The sequence below is a fragment of the Hypanus sabinus genome, chromosome 19 (assembly GCF_030144855.1).
Source record: "Hypanus sabinus isolate sHypSab1 chromosome 19, sHypSab1.hap1, whole genome shotgun sequence".
Classification (NCBI taxonomy): Eukaryota; Metazoa; Chordata; class Chondrichthyes; order Myliobatiformes; family Dasyatidae; genus Hypanus; species Hypanus sabinus.
In genome coordinates this window covers 14,472,404-14,497,857 of record NC_082724.1, presented here as the reverse complement: position 1 = coordinate 14,497,857, position 25,454 = coordinate 14,472,404, and the positions used below count along the sequence as shown (strand labels likewise).

Sequence of the window (25,454 nt, the reverse complement as noted above, 5' to 3'; positions counted from 1 at the left end):
AGTGCAACACATAGATACATCTCAACATAACTTGTGTACATTCATATATTGTAATAAAATTGATCAAAATGTTATAGCATAACACATAAAGGTATACCACTCTGTAATCAAAAATGTAAAGATAAGTCATACATCATAAAAGAAATTTTTTATATTAAAAAAAGTCAACCCCCCCTACCAACTACCAAAGAAAAAAGCTGATGGATGACAATGGATAATTAGAAAAAAAAACATATTCACTTAAGAAGAGAAGATAAAAATATACATAAAAGTCTGTGTACTGTTAACCTTTATAAATTGGATAAGTAATTTAGGAAAGGTCCATGATTGTACTTGGCAAATGTTTCTTGTCTTCTTCTGGGCCGTGTCTTTACAAGATGGGTAGCCCCAATCATTATCAATACTCTTCAGAGTTTGTCTGCCTGGGGTCAGTGTCGCATAACCGAGACTAGTGGTAAGCACCAGCTGCTAATACGAACATCCATTACCTGGCTTTACATGACCCTGATCAGGAGAGTAAGCAGGCGCTATAACTTGCCCAAGGGTGGCCTGCAGGCTAATGGAGGAAAGAAGCGTTTCACTCCTCCTTTGGTAGAGACAGAACCCCCACCTCGCCACCCAAGGTTCAAACTCAACCCCGTAAAACCAACGACAAAACGACCAGGGATCTTTCACCAGCTTCAGACTGTGAAGCTGAACAAAAGTTGGACTGTGGCTGAACTTTCTACACGTGATCATGATGATTTACCAGCCTGCATGTCACAGGTCTATGATTCCATCTGCAACCCTATTTTGCTTGGAAATCTGTTGCAAAAATATTCCTAATGAATAAGCCAAATCTTTCATAATGAAAGGCTTGAGCTGAATTGGTAGACTTCGCGGCCTAAAGTCATCCTGAAACATTCCCCCAGTGAAACAGTAATCACAGTCACAGTGTAGAAAACACAACTGTTGGTTTACAGAGAGTTTACTTAACGTACTTACTGCCCACTGCACTACTGGTGTTTAGGGCAACAATGAAGGTCTGCCATCTTTGGTGGTGTTCAGAGCTACCTTCACTGTGTCAGTAGCTTCCTCGCGATTTTCACCACAGTCAGTCACACACGTCCCAGATGGAGACTCAGGGATGCCATTACACTCAGATGTAGAAAGCTTCTTCATTGCTGTTTCTGTATCAGTTTTGTCTGATCGGTTGTTAGCCCTGAGCTGAACCCCGTAACCTGGAGGACTGGTGGACCACTCCTAGTCTGGCCTCTACCCTTTGACCTGTTTGGCATGGGTGACCCTACCAAGAGCCAAAGCATAAAGCCCTGACTCCAGCCAACATGGCTCTCTGGGTCATTGAGGCACACAAGCCTCTGAACTCAACGTCAAAGTTGAGGCCCTGGTGGCGGATTTACATAGAGCATTAAAAAGCTCCCATAAAAAGCGATGTGATATTGGCTGAATAACCTGGGTTCTGAGGTGTCAATTGAGGGCTTAACATTGGATAGCACATTCAGGATAACTCCTCAGCTCTTTTACTTATTTGCATTTTATTTAGAAATACGGAATGGTGACAGGTCCACCCGGCTCAACGAGCCCACGCAGCCCAATACACCCATGTGACCAATATCCCATTACGTCTTTGGAATGTGGGAGGAAACCCACGTGGTCGTGAGGAGAACGTATTAACTCCTTACAGTCAGAGACAGAATTGAACCCAGGTCACTGGCACGGTATTGTACTAATGGCCGCACTACCTTCAAAGTAGTGTCATAGGATCTCTTTGTCCATCGGAATAAACAGCCAGAACTCCAAGTCATGTCCATAAAACAACAGCTATGGGAGACCAACACCTCCCAGGCTTTTCACTACATACTTGGGCACAGACTGATTTGCCTCAGCGGCACACACAAAATGCGGGAGGAGCTCAGCAGGCCAAGCAGCATCAATGGTAAAGAGTAAACAGTTGACGTTTCGGGCTGAGACCCTTCTTCAGGACTGATTTGACCCGAGAAACTTTATAACAGCTGGCTTTATAACAGCGGTCATCGCTCAACAGCAATTTGATTCAATTTGAACACTTTTGATTAGGCAGCTCAGTAGTGCAGCACAGCACTGTGCAAAGTAGGACAGGGGTTCGATTCCTCCCCTTCCTGCAAGGAGTTTGTACGTACTGCCTATGGCCGCCTGGATTTCCTCCCATATTCCCAAAGACAAGCAGCCAGCGAGTTGTGAGCATGCTGTGTTGGTGTTGGAATCGTGGTGATGCCCAGCACAATCCTCATTGACTTGAATTGATGCAAACGGCACATTTCACTGTATGTTTTGATGTCCATGTGACAAGTAAAGATAATCTTTAATCTAAGGTTTCACTTCATCTCATTAACTTATAGCTTTAGATGTGGAATGCAGCTTCGGTTTCACAGGAGTGAGTTGCAGAGAGAGCAACACCACGTAAGTACTAAACATATACTCGTTTGTTTTTAGATATTTTCCTTGAGTTTTATGAGTTAAAATGATTGTTCCCATGGTTCGGATGTATGAAAATATTGAAACTAGAGCAGACAGATTCACACACTGCTGTTGTGTTTCTGAGTATGGAGAGGAAATCAGACAGGGTTCATGGAATGACACAACTTTGTTTCATGGCTGTCTGTGGGAGGATGTATCCCACAGTTGTACTCCTTATATATCCTTCAATAACAAATGTACTTTCAAATCTTTGAACTCCCTTAGTCTCTTCCCCTACCTGGCTCCTCCTGCAGATTACCTCAAACCCTCTCTCAGACCACCAGTTGCCTCGGAATCCTTCTTTTCTGTCACGCCTCCTTCTCCTCTTTATAACCGGCCTTCCCACCTCCCCGCTCTCAGTTCCGATGGAGGGTTCCGACACGAAGCATCGATGATTTCATTCTCTCCTCATGACAATGCTGAGCTCCCCCAGCACACTGTCGCCCACATGCAGTATCTGCAGTCCCTTGTGTCCTCAGAGCTGTTTTAAACTGTTAAAACCCAACTGAGCATCACACCACAAAGAAAATACAGGCATCCGTTAGACTCGTGAGACCATGGTTTTGTAGGCCTGGGCAGGGTTGTATGGGAGTCCGGCAGTTGCCCAAGCTGCAGGCCTTCCCCTCTCCACGCCACCAATGTTGTCCAAGGGAAGGGCAATAGGACCCAAGCAGCTTGGCACCAGTGTCATCGGAGCAATGTGTGGTTAAGTGCCTTGCTCAAGGACACAACACGCTGCCTCAGCTGAGGCTCGAACCAGTGACCTTCAGATCACTAGACTGATGCCTTATCCACTAGGCCACGTGCCAACACTACAAACAAAATGACGTGAATAAAATCAGTGTAAATCAATGTTCAAAGTATATTTATTGGCTAAGTATGCCTGCAGTATATAGTTCTGAGATTTGTCTTCTCCAGACAGTCATGAAACAAAGAAAACCATGGAAGCTGTTTAAAGAAAAACATCCAAACCACCCCCATGCACAAAAAGGAACAAATTGTGTAAGCAGCAGCAAGAACCTCAACCACAAGTCCCCACGCACAAAAATAGTAAATAAACAAATTGTTTAAAGGAAATGATACTACATGAGATTACATAGCATTTCCAAAGGTATGATATGAAATATTGCAAACCATGTGGGCTTGATTTCAACATTTAAGAGAAATTCATTGAGAACATAAATGGGAGGGGGGCAATAGTCCAGATGCAGGTCGAAGGGATGGAGCAAAATAACGGTTTGACACAGAGTAGATGGTCTGAAGGGCCTGTTTCTGTGCTGCAATGAATCTACAGTCCTCAAACATGACCTCTGTTGAAGGTGGCAGAACTTGTGGAGGATGGTAGGTTGGATGTGGAGGCTGAGGACATGTCAGTGGGGAGATGTTGGGTGAGGGCAGACATGTGAGAAATGGAGGAAATGCAGATGGGGGCTGCATTGATAGCAAAGGAGGTGGAATCCCTCTTCTTTAAGACATGAGGTAATCTTGGATGTCCTGGAATAGAAAGTCTCAGGAGAACAGATGCGCTGGAGAAAGAGGAACAGAGAAAAGGGAACGGCATCTTTGCAAGCAACAGAGTGGAGAAGTGTAGTCAAGGTAACAGTGGGAGTCTGTGGATTTGTAAAAGATGTCAGGAGGTAATCTGTCTCTGGAGACAGAGAGGCCGAAGAAGGGGAGAGAGGTGACGGGAACTGGATGCCCGTAGTCAAAAGGAAGTGGTCAAAGGATCGATTTAATATACAATCCGAAATTCTTACTCTTTGCAGACATCCACAAAATGGAAGAAAAACTCCAAAAAATGAATGACAGAAATGTCAGAACCCCACAGGCCCCCATCACACACAGGCCGCAGCAAAAACATCAATGCCCCCTCCTCCCACCCCACTTGCTCCAGCAAAAACACCGATCCTCTCCCCCCACCATGCAAGCAGTAGCGAAACCCCCGAAGAGACCATGACATAGAACCCACCAAAAAACCACTGTCCATCCCAACACTTCGACACCTCAGGCAGGCTCTCTCTCACTAGCGAGGGAAAGAGAGGTATTGCTCCTGTGACAGGTGAGAACACAAACAGATATTGAGAGTTGTGGAAATGATGGAGAGCAGGTGATGTAAGTGGGAAGGGGCTGAACCAGGGGGGGTTAAAATGGGGTTCAGATATGAGCTCAGCAGGCAGGAGCTGGTGGAAACAATGGACCTACCTGGGCAGTTAGGTTTGTGCATCTAGGCAGCAGGTTGAAACAGGCAGTATGGGTCAAGGTAACTATGAAGTTGGAGGCTGTCGAGGGGAGATCTCCGAGGGTGATGAGGTCAGAGGTGGTGCAGGAGATGGTGGCCAGGTGCCTCTTAGTGGGGTCCCAGTTTGGGAGTAAGCAAATGGGGGTGTCTGAGAATTGCGATCTGGACTCAGCAAGGGGTAGGTCAGTTCCCTAAACTACAACAGCATCGCCCACGACTGTGCATTTGGTGGAGAGTTGTGCATTCAGATGGGGTGAAGTTGGAACAGAAGAGGGAAATAGAGGTGGTTAATGAAGGTAAGGCCCCAGCTGAGAGCAGAACATTGCACCTCGGAGGGGATGTTTAGAGGGGATGGTAAAGATGGGTCTGAGCTGGGGTCAGGGCTTGGAGGGGTCAGGTGAGGGTAGAATGTCAGGGAAGGGGGTGGCAGGAAGAGAGTGGCTCAGAGGAGTGAAATGGGAGATAAGGGGTAGGGAAAGGTGTGAGAGTCCAGGGGTGGGTGGGGAGTGCTAGTAGAAGTGCAAGGGCAGTAGGACATCAGGCCACCATCTCCTGCCTCTTCCACTTATCACCTCCCAACATCTCAAATCATTCCCTCTTCTCCCCACCTACCTACATTCCCTATCCACTCCCCTCCCCCCACACCAGCACTTTACTTTCACTTCTCCACTCTTCCTTTCCAGTCCTGATAAATGATCTTAGCCAATGCTTTTTTCCCCCTCTCATACTAATTTCCTTCCTTTTGTCTTTATCTGGGCCAATTGTAAACAACTCCAAGCAGAAGCTTCTGAACTCCACTGCCTTGATCCAATACTTTTAGCAGAACCTTTTCAGAAAAGTTCTTAAGTACTGAATAATGCTGAAATACAAAGCTGAAACCTATCAAAAGTGTACATACAAAGGTCAACCTCAGTAATTAGAGTGTGAATAAGTGAGTAGGTGGACAAGGCCATTTTATACCAACAACAACACATCAAGCATTTCTACAGCAAGTTAAAAGTTACAGGACACACCCCGCAGAAAACTGTATTCATTGTTTTTCATTCCGAAACACCCTACAGAATAGGTCAGAAAGGTTTCCTGTAACTTAAAAGATCAAATAAATTTATGTTCCACCCTACTAATTCACAGAAAATCTGCAGGTTTGTTACCTAACTATTTTATTAAAGCAAGAATTTTGAGATCTTGTGTACATTTCTCCCTACGTGACTTTGTCTGAGGATGTGCTTCCTGTTGAAATGTTGTGTGATACTATTATAGGCCAGTGTATTCGCATCTGGTGAATGAGGAAATTCTGAGAATACTCTCATCCCGATTTACAAATGCATGTACAGACACACACACACGCACTCACACGCACACTCATACACTCACACACACACACTCACATGCACACTCATACACACACGCATGCACAATCACACACTCACACACACACTCATACACACACACGCACAATCATACACTCACACGCACACTCATACACTCACACACATACATATACACACACACTCATACACAAACTCACATGCACAATCACACTCACTCATACTCTCACATACACATACATATACACACACACACACACACACACACGCACACTCATACACACACGCGCACACTCATACACACACACACACGCACAATCACACACTCACACGCACACTCACACACACACACATAGAGAAAAGGCAAACAACAGTGCTCTGATCAACATCTCTTCAGTTTTCTCCCCACATCTCACCTGTTTGTGAGAGGGGGAGAGCGGGGAAAGAAAAACATAAATGAGCCCCAGAAGAGCTTTAGCTACTTTCTCATGCTTCCCTCCCTTTTTCTTGTGGAGCAGGGTTGGTCAACCTACCACACAGCAAGGTTTACCTGAAGGCCATGCCCCATGCTGTGGAAGCTAATCCATTTGTTCAATAATGTCAGTTCCCTGCTGTGGAAGATGGAAAATCGATCCTTTTCCATTGGTCTGGAAATATTAAGGTTCAGATGAAATGAGGGATTATGATGTCACTGTTGAAAACTGAGTTACTCCCTTTCCCAGGCAGCAGCCTTTCTTTGAAAATGTTGTAAGATTCTTCAAGCTCTATACTAGCTACACACACACACGCACACACACACACACACACACCCACCCCCTAGATAGGCGTCCAGTGCCCCTCCGGTCCTCCAGTAAACTCAACGGCTCACAGACACCAGGCCTCAGTGGTCTTGCAGACCCAGGACTTTGGGTCTTTGCTCATATATTAATAGATTTTTCCTTCTTTTTCCCTCAGTCAAAAGATATTAATTGGAGTTGGTGCGGTCCTTGCTGCTGGAGTGGTGATTGCGATCCTGACCTGTTGCTGCTGTGGTTGCTGTGCCTGTTGCCGATCTGAACCGCGCCATTCCAGTAAGTAACTGCATGAACAGCTGTCATCAACAGCACTCGTAGTGTGCTGGAATTGGGTTTGCTGACCGTGAAGTTCTAAAGTCAAATGAAGATCTTAAGTCTTATCTGATGTAGATAGACATGGGTACCCTCACTAAATGGAAGTTATACTGTTGTCACATTTAGTACCCTGTTTATCCTCTGCAGTGCATTTAGCTGCCAATACCCACTATTTGAGTGGTAGGTCCCCTTTCTCTACCAAGGAGGAGATACTTCCAGCTAACAAAGTAGCTTAAACCAAGTTCATTTGTTTTCAGTGATATACATTTAAAATCACACAAAAATTTTGAAAAATATTTCAGACTTACATTTTTTCAATCTAATAAAACATTTCAAAATTACAAATGATTTCTAAAACACAGCTACAAATCCAAAAGCTAAAAAGACATTCCAACGACTTGCTGATGAACAAATTATCTGTTGCAGAAATCATAGATGGAGGAGTGGATTCTAGTCAACCTGTCTTTCCATCATTCTTCTTTGCTTCATGATTATTCCTAACTTAAATTTATATTGTTTTTCTGCCACTTTCATGAATTCCCGCACATGTGATATTTTTCAAATACCTTTTTACACAAGTGGTCAGAAAGCTTCTGGGGACAGAGTTCCCAGATAGCCACAATTATTGCTGTGAAGCTGACTCTTTAAGTACACAAATCTTCCAACTATTAATAGATGAGGTATTTGATGTGCTAAGTGATAGTATCAATCTGGTCCACAAGCTTCCCTGGACTAAATAACAGGCCAATTAACGTAACTCCATTGTCTTACACTGCATGTCTTGAGCAGCCAACCCAGATACTGTGGACTAGAATTCTGTGCTCTATAGAGAATGCTCTTTGGTTGCAAAGCTGTCTTTTAAACTTCAGAGTGATTATTACTTGCCATTTGTTTTAAGGACTGAAAACTGTTTGTGGCAAGAAGCTGAACAAAGAACATTGGTTTGAAGTTTAACTCACTCAAAACTCTTTGATCCCTACAAGTGTCAGCTGCTACGTTAGCTGGCTGAGGCTGGCAAAACGGAAAAGGCCTTGTGGCTCTGGACAGTGAATATCTATCACAGGAATTTAATGGAAGTCTTCCCAATGTCCATTGAAAATGGCTGTTGCAGATAAGAATTTAAGGACATAACCTTGTCTCGAGCCGTTGCTGAAACAATGGGTGTCTTTCCTTCAAGGTTTAAGTTTGGGGACAGCAATGTAGCATAACGGTTAGTGCGATCACCAGTAATAACCAATCAGGGTTCAATTCCCATCCCTGTCCTAAGGCATTAGTACATTTTTCTGTTGACTGGGTTGGTTTATCCCCACATTCTAAAGACATACGGGCTAGAGTTGTTGAGTTGTGGGCACACGAGGTGTGGACTGACCCCAGCACAATCCTCCCTGATCCAATTTGACACAAATGACATATTTCACTGTATGCTTTGATGTACATGTGACGACATAAGCTCGTCTTTTAATCTTAGCTATATTGACGTTGTTGGACAAAATGCCACTTCCATGTGCTGGTAGACAGGCTGTATCAAGATACCTCCTTCCACTGTTACTAAACGCCGAGTGGCCGAGTGCAAAAGGGACTTGGCCAGTTCTTACAAAACTTCTGAATGCTTCTCGTAAAGAAAAGGTGCTCTGGTTGATAAGCAAAGCACTTAACAGCTAACGAAATATTTTGCATGTCACTGATGTGACGTAGGTAACAAAGTAGCCAATTTGCAGACTGCAAGCACCACATGCAACAATATTATTATGGCTTTGCATTTGCCAACAACACTGAGTTACATAAAAAAACACATTTGCGTCAATGACTCCAAATCTGGTAGCTTGCTGAGGAGTCAGATAGATAGATTACTCAAGTACCCCTCGCACTGTCATAACTTTCCATGACACAGGCCATTTTGTGTGAGTTGAGTAGAGGATGTGAGATAGAATCAATCCTAACCACAAAACAGCTAGAAAAACTTTGCAAGCAGAACAAGTGCTACACTTGTCCCGACATCTCCTCCCTCACTACCATTCAGGGCGCCAAGCAGTTCTTCCAGGTGAGGCGACACTTCACCTGTGAGTCTGTCGGGGTCATCAACCACTTCCAGTTCTCCCGTTGCGGCTTCCTGTATATCGATGAGATTGGGACACCGCTTCGCTGAGCACCCACGCTCTGTCCGCCAGAAAAAGTGTGATCTTCCGGTGGCCACCCATTTTAATTTTACCTCAAGTTCCCATTCTGACATGGCCTCCTCTGCTGCTGTGATGAGGCCACACTCAGGTTGGAAGAGCAACACCTTACATTACGTCACGGTAGCCTCCAACCTGATGGCATGAACATCGATTTCTCAAACTTCCGGTAATGGTGCTCCCGTCTCCTTCACCATTTCCCATTCCCATTTCCCTCTACCTTATCGTCTTACCTGTCTGTTACCCCCCCACCTTTGATGCTCCTCCCCGTTTTCATTCTTCCATGGCCTTCTGTCCTCTCCTATCAGATTCCCCCTTCTCCAGCCCTGTATCTCTTTCACCAATCAACTTCCCAGCTCTTTACTTCACCCTCCCACCTCCCCCGTTTCACCTATCATCTAGAACTTTGTATTTCTTCCTCCCCTCCCCCCACCATCGTACTCTGACCTCATCTTTTTCCTCCAATCCTGATGAAGGGTCTCAACCTGAAATGTCGACTGTTTACTCTTTTCCATAGATGCAGCCTGGCCTGCTGAGTTCCTCCACCATCTTGTGTGTGTTGCTGAAAAAACATAGACAGCTTTGCCAGCTATCAAAATCTGTGTATACGTATCCCATTTGGAGAAATGTAAAAACCGTTAACAAATATCAGAATGATTCAAATTAGTAAAGGCTTTAGAATTAATAATAAAAATTTTAATGCATTTCAGAAGGAAGCAAATGCTAGAAATGCCTATTGTATGGCATTGGCAACCATGGTCTTTCATTCTCCATGACTGTTCTTGGAATACTTTTCTACTGAAGTGGTTTGCCATTGCCACCTTCTGGGCAGTGTCCTTACAAGATGGGTGACCCCCAGCCATTATCAATATTATTCGGAGATTGTTTGCCTGGTGTTAGTGGTCACATTGCCAGGATATGCACCAGCTGCTCATACGACCATCCCCTACCTGCTCCCATGACTCCACATGACCTCGATCGGGGTTAAGGGAGGGGCTACACCTAGCCCAAGGGTGACCTGGAGGCTACCAGAAGGAAGGAATGCCTTACACCTCCTTTGGAGGAGACATACCTCCTACCCACAGATTCACCACACTGGCTAAAGAAATACCTCCTCATCTCCCTTCTCAAAGGTTGCCCGTCTATTCTGATGCTCTGTCCTCTGGTCTTAGACCGTCCCCCCATCGTCCCCATCCCCCCGCCATATTAGGAAACAACCTCTCCACATCCATTCTAGTGAGGCCTTTCAACATTCAACAGATTTCAATGAGGTCACCATTCATTCTTCAGAATTCCAGTGAGTACAGACCCAGAGCCATTAAACACTCTTTCAATTCCAGAATCATTTTTCCTGAACTTCCTTTGAGCTCTCCCCAATGTCAGCACATCCTTTCTTAGATAAGGAGCCCCAAACTGCTCACAATACTCCAAATGAGGCCTCACCAGTGCTTTATAAAGTCTCAACATTAAACCCTTGCTTTTATATAGAATATAGAAAACCTACAGCACAATACAGGCCCCTGGGCCCACAATGCTGTGCTGAACATGTACTTACTTTAGAAATTACCTAGCCCTCTATTTTTCTAAGCTCCATGTACCTGTCCAGGAGTCTCTTAAATTCTAGTCCTCTTGAAATGAATGCTAACATCACATTTGCCTTCCTCTCCACTGACTCAACCTACAAGGTAACCTGTAGGAATTCCCACACAGGGACTCCCAAATCCTTTTGCACCACAGATTTTTGGAATTTCTCTCCAGTTAAAAAACAGTCTACCCTATTATTTCTTCTGTTGGTGCAGACCATACACTTTTTGACACTGTCTTCCATCTGCCACTTCTTTGCCTACTCTCCTAATCTGTCCAAGTCCTACTATAGCCTCTCTATTTCATCAAAACTACCTGTCATTCCACCTGTCTTCATATCGTCCACAAACTTGGCCACAAAGCCATCAATTCCATCATTGAAGTCATTGACATATAACTTAAAAAGAAGTGGTCCCAACACAAACCCCTATGGAGCACCATCAACTAGGAAAGGCTCCTTTTATTACCATTCTTTGCATCCGGCCAATCAGCCAATGCTCATTCCATGGTTATTATCTTTCTTGTAACACCATGAGCTCATAACTTGTTAAGTAGCCTCTCGAGTGGCACCTCATCATAGGCCGTCTGAAAATCCAAGTACACAACATCAAGTGATTCTGTTTTGTCTATCCTGCTTGCTGTTTTTTTCCAGGAATTCCAACAGATTTGTTAGGCACAATTTTCCTTTGAGGAAACCATTCTGATTAGAGCTTATTTTATCATGCACCTCCAAGTACCCCGAAACACACCCTGAACAATCGATTCCAACATCTTCCCAACCACTGAGGTCAGACTAACCAACCTATAATTCCCTTTCTTTTGCCTCTCTCCCTTCTTGAAGAGTTGAGTGAGATTTTGCAACTTTCCATTCCTACAAAAACATGCCAGAATCAATTGATTCTTGAAAGATCATTACTAATGCCTCCACAATCTCTTCAGCCACCTCTCTCAGAACCCTTGGATACATAGCATCTGATCTAGGAGACTTATCTACCTTCAGATCTTTCACTTTCCCCGGTGTATAAAATGATGAGAGGCATTGATTATGTGGATGGTCACTGGCTTTGGCCCAGGACTGAAATGGCTAGCATGAAAGGGCACAGTTTTAAGGTGCTTGGAAGTAGGTACAGAAGAGATATCACGGGTAAGTTTTTTACGCAGAGAATGGTGAGTGTGTGGAATGGGGTGCCGGTGATGGTGGTGGAGGCAGATACGATAGGGTCTTTTAAAAGACTGCTGGTCAGGTACATGGAGCTTACAAAAATAGACGGCTATAGGTAACCCTAGGTAATTTCTCACGTGTTCAGCACAGCTTTGTGAACTGAAGGGCCTGTATTGTGCTGTAGGTCTTCTATGTTCTCTTTTCTACCTTCTCCGCAACTTCAAACACTTCATGACCCCTGCCACTCTCAGTTTAGTGTCTATAATCTCTGTAATCTGGAGGAATCAGTCTTAAATTCCTCATTCTGACACACAGTCACCCTGAAAGCCTCCAGTGTTGTCCATGACTTCAGAACAAATGGGAAACTGCCATTTCTTTTTTTTTTGTCTTCCTTCCTTTTCGAAAGGTGATTTATTAATTGATTACAGAACAACATGAACACGATATTACAGTCTTCATTAATACCATTAACAGATTCAAATTATGATACAATTATCACTATCCAGCACACGCTTAAGCCCCTGACATGTCCAGAGGTCCCAGAAATCCCCCTTGATATCCCTGGACAATACATACTCCTTCTCCAGGCAGCCATGGGCACAGACATTGTCTCAGAAGAGGGGTAGGCATTCGGTTTGGACAGAACCTTTGCCTGCCAGCTGCTTGAGTGGGTATCTTGGCTGGGCCCTACGGCAAACCAAGCAGAAGATCCCCGAGAGACCCATCACCCTCTGGAGCGGGTGACCAAAGATGCGGAGTACGGGACTGATGTGCAGCCAGAACTTGAGCTGCAGCCCCATTCAGATACTCAGACTGAGGCTGCAACCTCTCACACTCTGTATGTGAAAACACAAAATGCTGGCAGAACTCAGCATAGGCCAGACAGCATCTATGGGAGGAGGTAATGACGATGTTTCGGGCCAAAACCCGTCTGTATGTACCTGGTACACCATCTGCTCCAGGCAAACTGTCGCTCTGTGCTAGCCCCTGGCTTATTATGACCTCTGTCCATGACCCCTGGAAAGGGAACATACTGCGGCAACAGCTTCTGTACGTCATTGACTACTTCCAGCTGATCCTGAACTGAGTCATCGTGAGGGGCTGCAGTCTTGGGAGAACTTTGAAAAACTCAGGCATGAGTACAGAAGCAGACTGCAGCATCAGTGACCAGCTTTATTCACCATATACATGTACGTGTATTAGGAATTTGCTCTGCTTTGTTGGTCAGGGTGTGACATGCAACAAAATACACCAACATTCAACAAATATAAAGAATAAAGAATTATATTGAAATAAAGTAAGAGGTTAAAGTACAGATATGGAATAAAATGTGCATACATACACAAACATGGCACAGGCAGAAGCAGAGCGGAGATCTCTGTTGACAGCCAGGACAAAGGGCAAGAAGGTTTAATTTTAACAATGATCTAGAAACTCAAGAGATTCTGCAGGCGCTGGAAATTCAAAGCAACACACACACACAGAATGCTTGAGGAACTTAGTAGGTCAGGCAGCATTGAAGGAAATGAATAAACAGTCGATGGTCTGGGCGAGAAACTTACTCAGTACCGGAAAGGAAGGAGAAGAATGCCAGAATAAAAATGCAGGGGGAGGGGAAGAACTTCAAAAATCAGAAGTGCAAAGGGACTTGGAGGTCCTCGTGCCGGATAACCTAAAGGTTAACCAACAGGTTGGATAGGCAGTAAGGAAAGCGAATGCTATGTTGGCATTCATTTCAAGAGGAATAGCGTATAAGAGTAAGGAGGTGTTGATGAGGCTGTATGGGGCACTGGTGAGACCTCATTTGGAATACTGTGTGCAGTTTTGGGCCCCCTATCTTAGAAGGTATGTACTAACATTGGAGAGAGTTCAGAGATTTACGAGGATGATTTCTGGAATGCAGGGACTAACATGTGAGGAGTGTTTGTCGGCTCTTGGATTGTATTCATTAGAGTATAGAAGAATGAGAGGGGATCTCATAGAAACATTTCAAATGTTGAAAGGGTTGGACAGAGTAGATGTGGAAAGGCTGTTTCCCTTGGTGGGTGAGTCCAGGACAAGAGGCCACAGTGTTAGAATTAGAGGGTACCCATTTTAAACAGAGATGAGTAGAATTTTTTTTAGCCAGAGGGTCATGGATTTATGGAATTCATTGCCACATACAGCTGAGGAGGCCCGAGGTGTTTAAGGAGGAGATTGATAGGTATCTAATTAGTCAGGGTATCAAGGGATATGGGGAAAAAGCCGGAAATTGGAACTAGATGGGAGAATAGTTTAGCTCATGGTGGAGTGGCGGAGCAGACTCGATAGGCCGAATGGCCTACTTCTGCTCCTTTGTCTTGTCTTGTGAAGCAAAATAGCTAGAAGGTGATAGGCGAAGACAGGTGAGTGGGAAAGATAAAGGGCTAGAGAGGAAGGAATCTAATAGGAGAGGAGAGTGGACTAAAGGAAAAAAAGGAAGGAGGAGGGGCACCAGAGGGAGGTGATAGGCAGGTGAGGTAATAGGCCAGAGTTGAAGAATAGAACAAGAGGGAAGGGGTTTGCCTTTACCTTCTTCTGGGCAGTGTTTTTACAAGATGGGTGACCCCAGCCATTATCAATACTCTTCAGAGATTGTCTGCCTGGCATCAGTGGTCACATAACCAGGACTTGTGTTATGCACTACGACCATCCACCACCTGCTCCCATGGCTTCACATGACCCTGATTGGGGGGGGGGGGGGTGCTAAGCAGGTACTACACCTTGCCCAAGGCCAACCTGTAGGCTAGTGGAGGGAAAAAGTGCCTTACACCTTTGGTAGAGATGTATCTCCACCCCACCACCTCTGTAAAAAGTATACCTCCTAAAATCATCCATAATGCCTAAGAGAGAAATCATGATTATACTTGCATTTTGTAAACAATGTTAGAAATATTTGAATTAGGTATGGTTCCTTTTGCTTAATTAACATTGGTATTCTCTTGTTCTATAGCCGTTATGAGCACATCAGCTACCACAGTGGTGCCAATAAACTATGCGCAACCTATCCAGACGTATCCAGTCTGCCAGGGCTACCAACCTGTGCCAGTTCATCCATTTCCTGCACAGCCGCCCATGGGTCCAGCTCCTTGCAGCCAGTCTTATGCAATGGAACCGCAATGTCACGGACAACCACCTTCATACCAAGAGGCTGCATCTGGTAAATGAAATTTGCTCACCGTGATCTCTTTAACGTTATCTTGAATCTATTCATAAAGCAGAAAAACCACAAAAGAAAGGAAGTGATATTCATCCGATGGTGCATAAAGTCTTGAAACCTCAGGGCTGTTTATTTGCTTCCTGCTGATTAGGCCGCTGCCGTTTAGGGCAGCAATGAGGGTCCTCCGTCTCCTCCAGATACAAAAGGAATTTTTTATTGCTGTTTCCGTAACAATTGTTTTGAGCCAGACTGGGTTGAAATCCCTGAGCTGAATCCCCAAACCTGGAGGACTGGGGGACCACTCTGACTCTGTCCTCTACCCTTTTAGCTGTTTGACAAGGGTGACCCTACCAAGAACTAAAGCACAAGGTCCTGACTCTAACCAACATAGCTCTCCAGGAGGTCACTGAGGCAGGCAAGCCTCCAAACTCTGTGACAAGGTTGTGGTCCTCTTGGAGGTCTTAGTTGTTTGCTTATATAGAATTTATTCCTGTATTTGATTCGAAGTCACATTTTTTTTTAATTTTCTGAATCCCAGATCTTTCCCCCTATATAGTGAGTGCTGGTAAGGAGATATTAGTAATGTATCACACCTCACAACTTTGGTTACAAGAGAGAATACAATTAATTTCAATGAGTATTTACTTGAAATATGAAGTCAAAACCAAGTTTACTGTTAGATGCACAGATAAATGTTTTCATGGTTGCTACGTAAAACTTCCCTGCTTCATCGCATGTTCCATTAGGTAGGCGTTATTCACAAGAAAAGCATCAATTAAGGATACAGTTGTACACACTTTTCTGCAAGAAAGAACATAAAATGAAGGAAAATAAAAGTCCATTAGAATGTAAGGTGGTCTTAGCTTGCTAAGCTCTTGTGATCAGGGGATTGCTGATTGGTTCAAGGACCGAACGGTTGAAGGGGAGTATCACAGATATGAGAGAATCTGCAGATGTCAGAAATGCAAAGCAACAGACACGAAAAGCTGGAGGAGCTCAGCAGGCCAGGCACTGTCTATGGAAAAGAGTAAACAGTCGATGTTCTGGGCCAAGATCCTGATGAAGGCTCTCGACTGTTAACTCTTTTCCATCGATACTGCCTGGCCTGCTGAGTTCCTCCAGCATTCTGGTTGAAGGGGAGTAGCTGTTCTTGAACTTGGTGTCATGGGACTTCAGGCTTCTGTATCTCCTCCATGATAGTAGCAATGAGAAGATAGCATGGGCCTGATGGTGGGGAACTTTTTATTATAGATCAAGGGTTCCCAGTCTTTTTTATGCCATGGACCCCTATCATCGACTGAGGCAGTCTGTGGACACCAGGTTGGGAACCTTTGTACAGACATTGCCTTTTTGGTGCTATGCCTTGTGTAGATACTAGCATAGGTGGGGAGAGCTATGTCCATGCTATATGAGGTTGAGTCCATTACTATCTGCAGCTTCTTAATTTCCTGGACTTATTCATCAGAAAACAAGGGTGAATTTAACTTTTGATCATATTTCTGAGCATGTAATCTCAGCTGCAAGGAACTGCGACTGGATGCATTATTCTGGGGCTCCTTGGAGGCATTGGGGCAACAGGCAGTGGTCAAAATTCTGGTGCCCCGAGATACAGATGGTGGAAATATTTGCCTGTACTTCCCACTGAGTGACAGTAAGTCCGTTAAGAGTGATGAGACAGCACAGCCCATCATGGCAAAGGAACAGAGCCTGGGCGTCAGTAAACCATTCTGGAGCTGCCCCATTTAGAATCCACTGAAGAATCCTCTAGGATCAATTTAAGCCCAAGTTCGAGCTTATTCTCCTGGTCAGACACACCCAGCATGTAAATGCCAGGATAATCAGCACACTGCAGTAGCAGCACAATACGTACTAAGGTCCTCCATCTCTGTCTATCCTAGGCCACCCATTCACATGTAGAAGGACTCTTCATTGCTGTTTCTGTAACAATACTTTCTTTGACCAACCAGGGTTGTTAGCTCTGAGCTGAATCCCCAAACTTGGAGGACCGGTGAACCACTCGTAGTCTGGCCTCTACCCTTTGACCTGTTTGGCATGGGTGACCCTACCAAGAGCCAAAGAATAAAGCCCTGACTCCAGCCAAAATTGCTATCTGGGTCATGGAGACATGGAGGTCTCCAAACCCAGCAACAAGTTTGTGGTCCTCTTGGAGGAGCACCATACATGACAATCCTGAACTACATAGACCTAATAAATTAACATAAATTATGCAGAATAAAAATAAATCTGCGCTGTAGTGACACCTCTCCCACTTAGCTAATGAATGCTCAACCAAGAGAGCTGAAAACTACGTGTGGTGTGAATTCCACGTCCTTGGTTTACGCTTTGTTTTCCAGTTCTCTGAAGTGTCATGAGAACACATGGTCTAAAAGTATGATTTGAAATTATGCATTGATTCCTTCAATGGTTCCATTTAATATCAGATATTGCATACAGTATACAAGCTGGAATTCTTACTTTTCACAGACATCCACAAAACAGACGAAAAGCCCCAAAGAAGGCATAATAGAAAAAATGTTAGAATCCCAATGCTCCCCTTCCTCCCTCCCATGCAGAAGCAGCAGCAAAGCATCAACTTTGCCCAACTTGCTCCAGCAGGAAGTATATAGAATATAGAATGAAGACTTTGGTGAAATTTGAATCATTTCACTTACTTTTGCATGTAAACTTATCTGGAACAGCAGCTGTGTAGCCTATGTTGACCATTGTTCAATACTAAGAACTATATTTTCTCTATTGTTATAGCTGAACAACCTTTATATCCTGCTGCGGGACATTCTTCATACCATCCTGCTGTAAAGTGCCTTCGTTGATGTAGTGCAACCTGGAATGTGAAAACATTGCTAGCTTCACACTAAAAAGCTTCTATCTGCTTTCATTCTTCCTAGTAGTCTTCAACTAAGCAGCCAAGGATGGATTTTGAGAAGTTACGGTGAAAATCTAAACAGACAAACATGCCAGGAAGAGTCAGGGGAAATTATAGTTGGAAAAAATTATTATATGTTTCCCAATGAACAAATTACAAGACTCAAGATTACTTGTCATCTGCTCATTGAAGCATACAGTGAAATGTGTTTATTGTGTTAACAATCTATTTGTGCAATGTATTTCAAATACCATTTCTAGTAAGTAGAAACTTCTTCCTTCTACTTTCAAGACTAAAGCCAAGATTTTTGGTAGTTAGTTACTTCCCAGTAGGCTGTTGGCATTTATGGCAGCAGTGAAGATCCTCCATTGATCTGTCCATGGCATTCCACACCAATGTAGGATTCTTCATTGCTGTTTATATAACAATATTTTTTGACCAGTCAGGGTTGTTTGCCCTGAGCTGAACCATCAAACCTGGGGAAGCCTGCAGGCCACTCTTAGTTTGGCCTCTGCTCTTTGCCCTGTTTGGCATGGGTGACCCAATCAAGTGCTAAAGCACAAGGTTTGGGCTCGAGTCAATGTAGCTCACTGAGTCATTGAGACACACAAGCCACCAAACCCTACGACAAGGTTGTGGTCCTCTTGGAGGAAAGTTTTTGGTCCTTAGCACAAGCTGTATTCCTTCTGGGACCTTCACTCCGATTCAGATTCACTTATCAATCACATACACATCAAAACATGCAGTAAAATGTGTTAATTGCTTTAACAATCAACCCACCTAGGGATGCGCTGGGTGCAGCCCGCAAGTATTGCCACACATTCCAGTGCCAATATAGCATTCCCACAATGCTCTACAGATCAACACAGAACACAGCAAGTAACAAAACCACAACAGCAAAACAAGCCCCTTTCCTCCAAACACTCCCAGCCACCCACTCACAATGACAGTCCTCCAACTCCAGTTGTCTTTAATTATTTGTTATCCTCAGACTTGGCTGTTTCAAAACTCTCCAGGCCAACTTCCTATGAAGCCTCTACAAAGTCGAGCATCCATAACTCTGCCACCTTAAACCCAAACTTCTCTTCCTTGCATTCAAATCCCCTGTTCCTCAATGTGTGAGTTCACCTATAGTGTCCTCCAGCCTCCTACTCCCCTTCAATGTTAGCCTTTTGAATTTACCTGCTATGCCATTTCAGGCCTACCATCAGATGCCTGCCTCTAACCACTTGGACTTGCCTGTCCTTTTCTTGTCCCCGTTTTTTGAAAGGTTGTATTAATTCCACCTCCTTAACCAAACTTTTGTCCAGCTATACTATTAACACCCTACGTATAGTGAAAGTGCAATAGCAGATCAAACCAAAGAATTACTATGCCGTGGACCATTTCCCTGACATAAACAAATCTAGGCAGTGGGCCTACTTGATTTCACCACACAAGGGAACTCAGGTAAAGGAGTGATTTAACATGACAAATTATTGGTAACAATTTCCACCTTATTTTTATGGTATCATGCTAAATATCACAAAAAATACTACTTTCCAATAATAGCATTCTTTACATTTCTTGTATCTTTATTTTAATATCAATATTGTTTGCCAATTTCTTGCTTTATGATGTGCAAAGCAAAGACCATATGTAAAAGTCTGTAGTGGATTTCAGTAATGTAATTGAGTAATTTAGATTTAGACTGTGAGCTACACCGCGAATGATGGTGACACTATATTTTGCTTTAGTTTACATGATGTTACTTTAGCTTTTGCAAATTTAAAGTCTGTTTTGGAACCTGCTGATATTTTCAGATATATGCTTCTTTCAATAAACTTTTTATTTTGTCTTTGTTACGTATTTTGAGTTTTACGAACATTTCCAGAGCTGCTTTGCTTGGGAGTAATATTGAAATACACAGAGATAACTTTAATGTGGCAAATAATAACCAAAAGAAAAACTTGTGAGTATCTCTGTGGACAGAGCAGATTTTTTTCTACAATGGCGGTAGGGAAATCAAGTCAGATATCCACGAGAGGGTAGAAAACATCTGTCCACAAGAGGGTAGAAATCAGCTGTCCGCAAAAGGGTAGAAAATAGCTGTTCATGAGAGGGTAGAAAACTGCTGTCATAAGAAAGAAAAAGGAACAAAAACTTTAATTGATATAGTGATACTCACAATAAAAGGATCCTGTGCAGTTAATAAAATAATCAGAATCAGAATCTCAGTCTAGTTTGATATAACTGGCATATGTCGTGAAATTTGTGGTACAGTACATTGTAATACATAATAGTGGCAACTATAAGTTACATTAAGAAGTACTATATCTATTAAAATAAATTACTAGTGCAAAAAGAGAGGGAAAAATACTGTTCTTGGTTTCATTGTCAATTCAGATATCTGGTGGCAAAGGGGAAGAAGCTGTTCCTGAAATGTTGAGTGTGTGTCTTCCGGCTCCTGTATCTCCTCCCTGATGGTAGCAATGAGAAGAGAGCATGTCCTGAGTGATGGGTGTCCTTAATGACAGAGAAGAGGGGAGGGGTAGTGATTGGGGCCTCAACAGTCAGAGAGACAGACAGACAGACAGGAGATTCTGTGGAAGTAAACAGGACACCTGAATGGTACGTAGTCTCCCAGGTGCTAGGTTCAGGGATGCCTCGGAATGCATCCACAGCATTTTAGAGAGGAGGCAGAGCAGTTGGATGTCATTGTGCATAGGAAGGAAAAGCAAAGAGGTCCTGAAGAGAATTTGGTGAGCTAAGTAGAAAGCTGAGAAGCAGGACCTCCGGGTTAGTAATTTCCAGATTGTCTCCTGGGCTACACGTCAGTGTGGCTAAAAACAGGATGATCTGCATGGCTGAGAAGCTGGTGCAGGGGGCAGGGCTTCAGGCTCTTGGATCATTTGGATCTCTTCAGTGGGAGGTATGACCTGTTCAAACGTGACGGGTTGCACCTGAACCCAAGGAGGACCAATATTCTCACGGGCAAGTTTGTTAGAGTCATTAGGGAGGGGTGGGAACCAAAGTGAAGGGACTCAGGATAGGATGGATGATAAAAAAGCAAAGATAGCGTGCAGGAAGGGCAGGCAGATGATAGGACAAAATTGCAGCCAGCAGGGTGAGTATCATTGCACGAGAAAAGCAGAATCAAAAAGGGTAGCAAATACTGTACTCAAAGCGTTAAATCTCAATGCACAGAATATAAGAAATAAGGTGGATAATCTTGTTGCACTATTATAGATTGATGTTGTGGCCATCACGGAATCGTGGCTGTAGTTGGGAGCTGCATGTTCAAGGTTACATGTTGTATCAGAGGGATAGGAAGGTAGGAAGAGGGGACGGTGTGGCTCTGCTGGTGAAGAATAGCATTAAGTCAGTAGAAAAATGTGACATGGGATCGGAGGATGTTGAATCCTTGTGGGTTGAGTTAAGAAACTACAAGGGTAAACGGACTCTGATGGCAGCTATATACAAGCCTCCCAACAGTAGATGGGATGTTGGCCACAGATTACAATGGGAAATAGAAAAGGTGTGTCAAAAGGACAATGTTATGATAGTATAGGAGATTTCAACATGCAAGTCAATAGGGAAACTTAGGTTGATAATGGATCTCAAGAGGGTGAGGTTGTTGAATGCCTATAGGCTGGCTTTTTAGAGCAGTTTGTCATTGAGCCTACTAGGGGATCAGCTATACTGGATTGGGTGTTACATAATGAACCGGAGGTGATTATGGGGCCCAAGGTAAAAGAACCCTTAGGAACCATTGATCACAATATGAATCAGTTCAACTTGAAATTTGATAGGCAATAGACAATAGACAGTAGGTGCAGGAGTAGGCCAGTTGGCCCTTCTAGCCAGCACTGCCATTCACTGTGATCATGGCTGATCATACACAATCAGTACCCCATTCCTGCCCTCTCCCCATATCCCTTGACCGCGCTATTTATAAGAGCGCTATCTAACTCTCTCTTGAATGCATCCAGAGACTTGGCCTCCCTCCACTGCCTTCTGGGGCAGAGCATTCCACATATCCACCACTCTCTGGGTGAAAAAGTTTTTCCGCATCTCTGTTCTAAATGGCCTACCCCTTATTCTTAAACTGTGGCCTTTAGTTCTGGACTTACCCATCAGCCGGAACATGCTTCCTGCCTCCAGTGTGTCCAATCCCTTAATAATCTTATATGTTTCAATCAGATCCCTTCTCATCCTTCTAAATTCCAGTGTATACAAGCTCAGTCGCTCCAATCTTTCAACATATGACAGTCCTGCCATTCCGGGAATTAACCTTGTGAACCTACGCTGCACTCCCCCAATAGCAAGAATGTCCTTCCTCAGATTTGGAGACCAAAACTGCACACAATACTTCAGGTGGGGTCTCTCCAGGGCCCTGTACAGCTGCAGAAGGATCTCTTTACTCCTATACTCAATTCCTCTTGTTATAAAAGCTAGCATACCATTAGCTTTCTTCACTGCCTGCTGTATCTGCATGTTTGCTTTCATTGACTGATGTAGGAAGCAAGTAAAGTCTGATGTAGTGGTGTTCAGTGGAGTAAGGGAAATTACAGTGGTATGAGAGAGGAGTTGGTCAAAGTAAACTGCATGGAGATGCTGGCAGGATTACAGCAGAGCAGCAATGGTGTGAGTTTCGGGGAAAAATGGGAAACGTAGATGTATTCCAAAAACAAAAAAATACTCAAATGGGAAAATAGTACAACCGTGGCTGACAGGGGAAGTCAAAGCTTAATTTAAAAGCAAAAGAGAGAGCATACAACAAAGCAAAAACCAGTGGGAAGACAGAAGATTGGGAAGTTTTTAGAAATCTACAGAGAGCAACTCAAAGAATAATTAGGAGGGAAAAGACAACATATGAAAGCAAGCTAGCAAACAATATTAAAGTGGATTGTAAAAGCTATCCACTAAAAGTAGACATTGTATATTTGGACTTTCAGAAGGCGTTTGACAAGGTGCCACACATGAGGCTGCTCACCAAGTTAAGAGACCATGGTATTACAAGAAAATTACTAGCCTGGTTAGAGCATTGGCTGACTGGTAAGAAGCCAATAAAAGGATCCTTTTCTGGTTGGCTGCCAGTGACTAGTGGTGTTCCGCAGGGGTCAGTGTTGGGACCACTTCTTTTCATGCTGCATATCAATAAATTAGATGATGGAATAGATGGCTTTGTCAATGGAAGGGCAGGTAGCGTTGAGGAAACAGGTAGGCTGCAGAAGGACTTAGATTAGGAAAGTGGACAAGAAAGTGGCAAATGAAATACAATGTTGGAAAATGCATGGTTGTGCATTTTGGTAGAAGGAATAAATGTGAGGACTATTTTCTGAGCGGGGAGAAAATCTAAAATTCTAAGATGTAAAGGGCATGGGAATCCTTGTGCAGAACAACCAAAAGGTTAACTTGCAAGTAGAGTCAGTGGTGAGGGAGGCAAATGCAATGTTCGCATTCATTTCAAGAGGACTAGACTACAAGAGCAAGGATGTGATGCTGAGGCTTTATAAGGCACTGATGAGACATTACCTTGAGTATTGTGAACAGTTTTGGGCCCCTAATCTAAGAAAAGATTGCTGGTATTGGAGCGGGTTCAGAGGAGATTCACAGGGTTGATTCCGGGAATGAAAGGGTTATCATACGAGGATAGCTCTGGGTCTGTACTCACTGGAATGCAGAAAGATCTCATTGAAACCTTTTGAATGTTGAAAGGCCTAGACCAGGGGTCAGCAACCCGCGGCTCTTTCATCTCTGTGCTGCAGCTCCCCGTGGTTTGTTAGTTTTTGAAATGTAATTCGAAATTTGAAGATTATGGTGATCTTGTACAGTCTAAATGAAACATTGTGGAGACCCCATTTCCTGGAACATCCGAACCGGCTCACAATTAGCCACCGTTCCGGCTAAGGGAGATAGCCTACGGGTGTTTGTGAGTACGTGTCTTTTGGAGCATCCGCGCCCACGGGGGGGGGGGGGGGCGGGTTGAGGGAGGCTTTAAAGCAAGGCTGTAGAGTTCGAATAAAGTTATCTTTGACTGCAGTATCGTTATTTTAGCGCTGCGTGTAGCACACCGCTACAACGTGTTATTTATCGCTATTAATATACGTCACCACTGCCAATGCCTGACACCCGCCGTTGCGCGATTTCTTTTAATTCATCGATCCAAGGTAGGCTAACTATGGAGTAACCTTCAACCCAACGTCTTTTTTTTCGGAGTTCAAAATGTTTTTGTTGCATGCAGAAATGTAATTTCGTTTTCTCTGCAGGAGTTCATCGATTTCATAATTTCATAATTTCATTATAGTTTGTTTATACATAGCATAAAGGCAAAAAAAAACATTGTATGCAGTGTTATTTCATTTTAAATGTCAAACGGGTTTTGTGGCTCCCAGTGTTTTCTTTTCTGTGGGAAATGTGTCCATATGGCTCTTTCAGTGGTAAAGGTTGCCGACCCCTGGCCTAGACAGAGTAAATATGGAAAGGATGTTTCCCCGGCACAGCCTCAGGATAGAGGGGCATGCATTCAGAACAGAGATGTGGAGAAATTTCTTTAGCTGGGGGTGGTGAATATATGGAATTTATTACCATAGGCAGCTGTGGAGGCCAGGTCGTTGGGCATATTTAAGACAGAGCTTGGTATGTTCTTGATTGGACACGGCATCAAAGTTTATGGGGAGAAGGCTGGGGAGTGGGGCTGAGGAGGGGGAAAAAAAGGATCAGCCGTGAATGAATGGCTCGATGGGCCAAATGGCCTAATTCTGCTGCTATGCCTTATGGTCATGCTGCCTTTTGAGGTATTGTCTATTGAAAGTGCCTTTGATGCTGGGGAGGCTAGTGCCCATGATGGAGCTGACTGAATTTACCACTTTCTGCAGCTTATTTCAATCCTGTGCAGTTGACCATCTAACACCTCCCCCCCCCCCCCATACCAGATGGTGATGTGACCAGTTAGAATGCTCTCTATGGTGCATCTGAAGCAATTTGCACGTGTCCTTGGTTTTCTCCTCAAGCTCCTAATGAAGTGCAGCCATTGTTGTGCCTTCTTTGTAACTGCAGCAGTATATCAGGCCCAGGATAGATCCCCAGAGATGAGGACAGGCAGGAACTTGAAACTGCCTCTGATCCCTCAATGAGGACTGGTGTGTGTTCCCTAGTTTTTCCCTTCCTGAGCATATGCTTTCTTTGCTATAATGTGTGAAACTTCATAAACTGACACAGAACGTTGTTCTACAAAAGGTGGTGAGATGCATGGCCATGTAGTGCTAATTTTTTACAGAGTGTTAGCGGATTATTATTAGCCAGGACATCAGGAGAC

At 43.9% G+C, this 25,454-nt stretch overlaps 1 protein-coding gene across 1 annotated transcript in view; it reads left to right on the top strand.

Moving 5' to 3' along the window:
• Positions 1 to 19,991, top strand: part of LOC132377742 (protein shisa-5-like) — a 34,686-nt gene extending 14,695 nt beyond the window's left edge. The window contains exons 2-5 of the mRNA XM_059944054.1: positions 2,379 to 2,439; positions 7,018 to 7,133; positions 15,064 to 15,270; positions 18,034 to 19,991. Of these exons, the coding sequence (XP_059800037.1) occupies positions 2,379 to 2,439; positions 7,018 to 7,133; positions 15,064 to 15,270; positions 18,034 to 18,101 (452 nt within the window). The 3' untranslated portion in view covers positions 18,102 to 19,991. The remainder of the gene's footprint in view (positions 1 to 2,378; positions 2,440 to 7,017; positions 7,134 to 15,063; positions 15,271 to 18,033) is intronic.
• The last annotated feature ends 5,463 nt before the right edge of the window (positions 19,992 to 25,454 follow it).